This window comes from Rhineura floridana, chromosome 3 (genome assembly GCF_030035675.1).
Source record: "Rhineura floridana isolate rRhiFlo1 chromosome 3, rRhiFlo1.hap2, whole genome shotgun sequence".
Lineage (NCBI taxonomy): Eukaryota > Metazoa > Chordata > Lepidosauria > Squamata > Rhineuridae > Rhineura > Rhineura floridana.
Window position 1 is genome coordinate 213819753 of NC_084482.1, and position 7707 is coordinate 213827459.

At 53.1% G+C, this 7707-nt stretch overlaps 1 protein-coding gene across 1 annotated transcript; it reads right to left on the minus strand.

Annotated features, from left to right (window-relative positions):
* Positions 1-225: 225 nt before the first annotated feature.
* Positions 226-7398, minus strand: PSMB8 (proteasome 20S subunit beta 8). The gene is made up of 6 exons (XM_061620711.1): positions 7148-7398; positions 3662-3809; positions 2165-2276; positions 1737-1866; positions 558-762; positions 226-429 (listed from the first exon to the last, which is right to left on the minus strand). The coding sequence occupies exons 1-6, from the start codon at positions 7295-7297 to the stop codon at positions 341-343; spliced, it is 834 nt and encodes a 277-aa protein (XP_061476695.1). The 5' UTR covers positions 7298-7398; the 3' UTR covers positions 226-340.
* Between the last annotated feature and the right edge of the window lie 309 nt (positions 7399-7707).

The following is a 7707-nucleotide window of genomic DNA, read 5'->3' on the forward strand; positions in this document are numbered from 1 at the left end:
GACTTGGAGAGACCTGTTTGAGGCCTTGGGGAGCTGCTGCCAGTCAGTGTAGACAATGCTGAGCTTGATGGATCAGTGAAGTGACTCAGTATAAGGCACCTTCCTATGAATACCACCCATCAACTTGAACTCAACTCTCATATGGTCTTGCCTACACCCCCAAAATGTGTTTTCAGTATCGTCTTTCGGACTGGTTAATCAACTTCCAAAAACACCCAAATCAAAGCCTTTATCAAAGAAAACACTTTATTTTTGCCCCGTTATCACCGCGCACCTGTCCCTTTTTTTTCCTTCGCCCCTGAGTGTCACAGCATCTCCAACGCTTGTGGTTCCTTGTCGTTCATTTCTTGGCCTCTGCGTACTGGTGGAGCAGCTCGCTGACGTCCGTACGCCCGACCCGGATCCAGCCATCTTCCTTCATGTGATACACTGCAGGGCACAGACAGGGACCACAACAACAATGGTGAGCACGAGCAAAACGACAGCACACTTTCGCCCAACACACTGGTGCTCATGGGAGGGGAAAGGGAACCATCCAAGTACGGCTAAGCACTTACTGTTCACCATGCCGCCCGAGTAGGCATCGCGGTGAGTTGCGTACGAGATGGCCCTTCTGCCGAGGTCGTAGGCCTCCTCCACGCTGAGGTCGGGGCGGTACCCGCTGTCCAGCACCCCGTAGGCATAAGTGTTTCCACTTCCCGTGGAAAAGAGGGGGCCGCCCAGGCGCACCCCGTTATCGTCTATGTAGTATAGGCCAGGACCCTACAAAGAGAGAGAGAACCCTGGAATCTGGGCTCTCAGCAGCCCTGCCCTCTTCTGCCTCTGACCCACTAGCCAACTATGCCCCCTGGCTGGCTGACAGCACCCCCACTTTGCTAAAGCCCAATTCTCTCCTCAAAAACCAAGGAGGGCTTTCTTTACTCCCCTCATTCCGGGCAACGCTTCTCGTTTGGCCTACAAGCCCCACAGCTTTTCCAAAGGGGCCAAGTGCTTTGGCTTTCAGCAGCTCACTTACCTTCCTGCCGCCTTTTTGCCCCCACAAAATAGATTTACAAAGGCTGTTGGGACTTGTAAGAGTCAGAAGTGTGAATTTCCCACATAGCTTTGTTCCTCCTGCCACAAGGCAGGGAAATGTGCAAAACTAGGACAGAGTCTCCCCAAAGTAGGAGTATACCCACAGGACTGGAAATGAGCCCTGCCCCGAGTTTCCTTTGAGAAAGCACCCTGGATGAGTTTTGATTAATTTATGGCACTGGTTTTTTAAAAAAATTAAAATGAATAATCACCATAACTAAGAAAGTCAAGAAAGAATTTTCACCCGAGGACCTATTGCCTGTGATCTGGTGGGTGTTTCCCCCCCTTGCCTTGAAGCCACAGATGGGGAAGAAGTTTGATTCAGTTTGCATTTAAAGCCATATGAGAACCGAACATAGCCATCCTTTGAAATTTGCACTTAACCGGATTTTGCAATGCAGTTCCCCAACCAACCAATGTTTACAAAAACATCCATCCTTACTTGCAGCACCTGGCTTGACACTGACTAATTGTTCTATGCCAACATCGCTACAGCTGGCACTATAAACTGTATGAGAAAAGCCCCAGAATCTCTTCCTCCACCCAAACTTCCTCGCCCTCTTCTTCCCCCTCCTTGAGCATCGCTGCTCCAGTGTGCTTGCCTTTCCTGGGGGTTCCCTCCCCGCCCCCAAATGCTGCCGCTGCTCTGTCGAGGCCGGTACCTTCTTGTCCCATCCACACACCATGCTGCCCACGGACAGCCCCATCCCCCGGTACTCCGCCAGCATGTTGGCCAAGAGCTTGGAGGCCGCTGAGACGCTGATCCGTTCATTGTTGCGCAGGTAGTGCAGTCTGGGAGGAAAAGGGAGATAAAGAGGAGGGGGTGAAAGAAAAGTGAAAGAAAGAGACTGTCTCTCTCTTTTGCTCGTTGCTCTTTCAGAACTTCCGTGACCCCCATCTCTTCAGCCAAGTAAAACTGCGGTGGCCAAATTCATATGTAGGTGACCTACTACAGATTGTGACATTTACTTATGGGCCAGCACCCACACCAAATCAATGTTTTCAACATTGTGCCCTACATGCCTGTTAGGAAGTGATAAATACCTGTAGAAAAGGGAGATTTCTGGAGCAACCTGGTGCAGGTACTTACCTGCAGTATTTGGCCAGGAGCCGTTCCCAGTACTGGCAATCAGCCGCACACCCAGACATGGTGCCAAGCAAGTAGGGGTTGATCTCAATCACTTTGTTGCACAGCTTGGTGCCTGCAGAGAGGAGAGAGAATTGTGGAGGGCTGAAGCCTCAGCACAGCATTATCCCCAAAGGGCAAGGAGGGGACTGCCTTGGGAGTTTGCGGACTCTCTTTTCCCAGGTATCAGGGGAGAAAAACCCTAGATGCTGATGGAGTCAGACTCCCATCAGCCCCAGCCAACATGGCCAAGAGTCAGGGATGATGGGAGGTGTAGTCCAGCAATATCTGGAGTGCCGCAGGCAGGGCTGGCACCAGAGAGTGGCTAGGTCGGGCCCCTCTTTAGGGTGGGTGGGTAGCACTCCCTTGTGCAATCCACGGCAGCATTGGCTCCTGACCCTACCACAGATTGCAGAGAGGGAGCTCCCAGGGACCCCCACACACTACTGCGCAGGTCCGCAACACCTGCCTGCATGCCTCACCTACCTCTCCCTTGAAGTAAATGCTGGCTGCGCTGTGGGTGCAAGCCTGCCATCAACCAAGATGGTGGCAAAGGTTTCCCTAAGGGGCTGATGCCCCTGCCGCCTTCTTGGGTGATGGCAGGAATGCACACACATAGCACACAAGCGTGCCATCAACCAAGATGGCGGTGGAGGCATCAGCCCGCACAGCGCGGGCAGCATTCACTTGAAGAGAAAAGCAGGCAGGTGGGACATGCGTGCAGGTGCTGGGGCCTGGGGCAGGCTGATGCCCAAGGGCCCCGGCATGCGTGATGCCGGCCCTGGCCACAGGTCTCCCACCCCTTCTGGAGCCATTTAAACAGAGGCTGGACAACCATTTGTCAAGGATGCTGTGACGTCATCCTGCATTGCAGGTGTAGGAGGGCTGTAGCTCTGTGGTAAAACACCTGCTTTGCATGCAAAGGTCCCAGGTTCAATTCACAGCATCTCCAGGTAGGGCTGGGAAAGGCTTATGTCTGTAACCCTGGACAGCCGCTGCCAGTCAGTATAAACTAGATAGACCAATGGTTTGACTCTGTATAAAGCAGCTTTTTTCGTTCCTATCTCCTATTGAGCGGGGGATGGAGTAGATCTCCAAGGTCCCTTCCAACTCTTTTGATTCCATCTAACACTTTCGAAATGGGCGGCTGTGTTTGTCTGTGTTGCAGGAACTGTAGTCCAAAACAGCCAGTGGGCACTGAGGTTGTGAACGCTGCTCTAAGAATATAAGACGAGCCCTGCGGGATCAGACCAAGGCCCATCTAGTCTAGCATCTTGTCCCCAATGGTGGTCAGCAACATACCTCTGGGAAGTCCACAAGTTGGACATGGATGTCATCAGGTGTATATGTACTGGCCATTTGTGCACCTGACAAAGCTGGCTCCGGCCCACAAAATATTGTCAGGCATAATCAGGGGCCACACAAAAGCACTTTGTTGCTTACAATTCTACAGTGACTCACTGATGTATTTGCCAGCCGATGCCCGAGAGTCGGTGGCTACGATCACGCCGTGCTGGAAAGTGAAGGCCATCGTGGTGGTGCCGTGGGCCAGCTTGATCCGTTCCCCATCGTCGCCGCCCTCGCAATGGGTCTGCAGGAACTCACAGGGCTGGGGAGGAGCCCCAGAATGTACATGGTTAATGCTAAGAAATCGTAGTGATGATTGGCTGCCTTCTTCCCCTTTGGGACTGCCACTCACACCCCTCCTGGCCAATCTGGTATCAGGCTGGAGGGGATGGGGAGGGGCTCCCTCTGGCCACTCATCTTTCTTTAAAACAGGGATGGGGGTAAATGTGGCCCCCCAGGCCTCTGTATCTGGCCCCTGCTCAGGCCACACCCTCTCTCTCCAAGCCATGCCCCTCCCAAGCCCTGTTTGCACCCCGAACGTTTTTGCCTGGCTGGAAGATGTCTGTGAACTCTGATCATGCCTCTTGCTTGTCTTGAGGGAGGGTAAAGAGGGACGTGTGAGTCTGTGCAGAAACGACCCAACTGTATAAAAAAGCAAAAATGTATATTTGTCGCTCCACCCACTTTGCCTTTGGCCCCTCATAAGAACATAAGAAGAGCCTGCTGGATCAGGCCAGTGGCCCATCTAGTCCAGCATCCTGTTCTCACAGTGGCCAACCAGGTGCCTGGGGGAAGCCTGCAAGCAGGACCCGAGTGCAAGAACACTCTCCCCTCCTGAGGCTTCTGGCAACTGGTTTTCAGAAGCATGCTGCCTCTGACGAGGCTGGCAGAGCACAGCCATCATGGCTAGTAGCCATTGATAGCCCTGTCCTCCATGAATTTGTCTAATCTTCTTTTAAAGCCATCCAAGCTGGTGGCCATTACTGCATCTTGTGGGAGCAAATTCCATAGTTTAACTATGCGCTGAGTAAAGAAGTACTTCCTTTTGTCTGTCCTGAATCTTCCAACATTCAGCTTCTTTGAAAGTCCACGAGTTCTAGTATTATAAGAGAGGGAGAAGAACTTTTCTCTATCCACTTGCTCAATGCCATGCATAATTTTATACACTTCTATCATGTCTCCTCTGACCCGCCTTTTCTCTAAACTAAAAAGCCCCAAATGCTGCAACCTTTCCTCGTAAGGGAGTCGCTCCATCCCCTTGATCATTCTGGTTGCCCTCCTCTGAACCTTTTCCAACTCTATAATATCCTTTTTAGGATGAGGCGACCAGAACTGTACACAGTATTCCAAATGCGGCCGCACCATAGATTTATACAATGGCATTATGATATCGGCTGTTTTATTTTCCATGCCTTTCCTAATTATCGCTAGCATGGAATTTGCCTTTTTCACAGCTGCCGCACACTGGGTCGACATTTTCATCTGTCCACTACAACCCCGAGGTCTCTCTCCTGGTCGGTCACCGCCAGTTCAGACCCCATGAGCGTATATGTGAAATTCAGATTTTTTGCTCCAATATGCATAATTTTATACTTGTTTATATTGAATTGCATTTGCCATTTTTCCGCCCATTCACTCAGTTTGGAGAGGTCTTTTTGGAGCTCTTCGCAATCCCTTTTTGTTTTAACAACCCTGAACAATTTAGTGTCGTCAGCAAACTTGGCCACTTCACTGCTCACTCCTAATTCTAGGTCATTAATGAACAAGTTGAAAAGTACAGGTCCCAATACCGATCCTTGAGGGACTCCACTTTCTACAGCCCTCCACTGGGAGAACTGTCCATTTATTCCTACTCTCTGCTTTCTGCTTCTTAACCAATTCCTTATCCACAAGAGGACCTCTCCTCTTATTCCATGACTGCTAAGCTTCCTCAGAAGTCTTTGGTGAGGTACCTTGTCAAATGCTTTTTGAAAGTCTAAGTACACTATGTCCACTGTGTTGTGACACCCCCCCTAGGGGGTTGTCCAGAGGGGAATGCGGCCCTCGGGCTGAAAAACATTCCCTTTCTCCACTTGAAGAAGAAGCTCCGACCCTCTCTCCTGCTCAGAAGCCCCATAATTTGACCTATAAACATCCTCACAAATCTTAGAAGTGCGGCTGAAGAGCTGGTGAGCAGCAGTCTGTACATGCTCAGAGGGAGTGTCTTTCTTGGCAGGTCCTGAATGCAGTTGACTGGGCCCTTGGGCACCAGTCTGCCCTGGGCCCATGGCACCATAGTCCAACCCCCCCATACAGGTGGTGCGGGGCTAATAAACCTACCGTGCACCCCACCTACCTCTCGTGTTGTGTGAGTGGCATGCACACGTAGCATGCATGCCGGCCATCACCCAAGATGGCAGTGGGGGCATTAGCCCCTTAGGGAAGCCCCCGCCACCATCTTAGCTGATGGCAGGCACGTGCACACGGCATTCACACTGATAGGAGAGGTAGGTCAGGCATTTGGGTGGGCTTACTGAAGCCTGCGCTGCCTGTATTGGGGGGGGGAGTGCCTGGGAGCACCCTCTCCACAATCTGCAGTAGGGTCAGGTTGCAGGACCCGACGCTGCCACAGATCAGGGAACGGGAGCATTACCCTCCCACTCTAAGGAGGGGTCCTTCAGGGGCACTCAGCCAGGGCCCAGCTGGCTGCCCTCTGGTGCCGGTCCTGGCAGTTGAGGCTGGCCTGAGGCCTGAGACAGAGCAGCCCCTGCCTCAATGCCATCTCCTCTTGTGAATCACCGACAGGCACTCCAACAGTTCTGAAAGTGTGCAAAAACTAGAGCAGGCTCTCACCAAACAGCTAGGTTTTTGCAGGACTGGGATGGAGGCATAACCAGGAATGTAGCTGTCTGGGGTGTTGGGGAGTCTTAGTCCCCTTACTTTTTTGGTAGCAGGGTCCTAGCAGGCTCCCTGTGTCTCTAGCATCCTGCAAGCCAATCAGCATGAAAGGGGAGCTCGTTAGCCAGTGAGAAGAGTCTCCCCATTTGGCTAACAACATGCTTCCTTGTCCTTTCCTGCTGATTGGGGATTTCTGTTGGATAGTGAAAGGAGGTGATTCAGTCACTAGCTAACCCTCTTCCCTCTCATGCTGATTGACCTCTAGGGACATATGTTTGCTGTGGGAGAAGGCACCTGCCCGAAGGAGTGTGGACATGATGGAGAGCAAGCAAGCAAGGGAGGGGGTGTCGCTGTGAGGGGGTGTGGCCTGACTATCATGAAGGGACCCTGCACTGCTGGGTGTAACTTTCAGAGCTAGAGGGGCATTATTTCTTTTCCCAAAATCTTAACATGTGGGACAAAGCAGGCCCCCACAATACCCTTTGCCCATTTTATCCCCCTCCCAAATATATTTTTTCCTGCTACCGTCAACGTCCGACAGGGTACATGGGTACTTGACAGCCAGCAGGCCAGGATCGCTCAGTGACCTTGGAAAGGCACTCTGCACCTGCTCAGAGACTGGCTTTCCCCGAAAATTACTACTCCGCAGGGTTCCCGGAGAGGCACCCTGATGACGGCCCCAGTCCTGGAGCCTTTCCCCCTCCTCCGGTCTCCCCGGCTCACCTGCCTCCCGTGGGGCACAGCGATCCGGGGCTCCCGCACCCCGAAGGCGTAATGCCCGACTCCCCCCGGCTGCGTGGCGGCGTCTCCTCCTCGGAGCGGATTCCAGTCCCAGCCGCCGCGCTCCACTCCGCAGACGTCCAGAAGAGCCATCGCTGCCGCCGCCGCTTCGGTCGCTTCTCTTCCTTCCAGAGAAAGCGAAAGCAGCAGCGCCGGCCGCGACTTTGCCTTCCTGCCTCGCCCGCCGCTCCCTCTCTCCCTCCGTGCGCCACGTCGGGGCCGGCCCAGGGCGACCTTGGAGGGGCAGGGAAAGCGAGAGGCGCGCGGCCTGGGCTGGATGGAGAGAGAGGCGGGCACGGAGGGGACCCATCTGCCACAAGTTCCCCAACCCCGCGCTTTGTTGGAGGGAGCGGGAAAATCGGGGAAGGGCTACCTGTTCTCCCTGGGGAAGCAGAAAAAGAAAGGGTAGGGGCCCGGAGTGGGGAGAGATCCAAAGGGTGAAGCTCATCTGCTGGGTCAACGAATTGATAGATTTTGATGCTGTCCCATCCTGTAGATTTTTT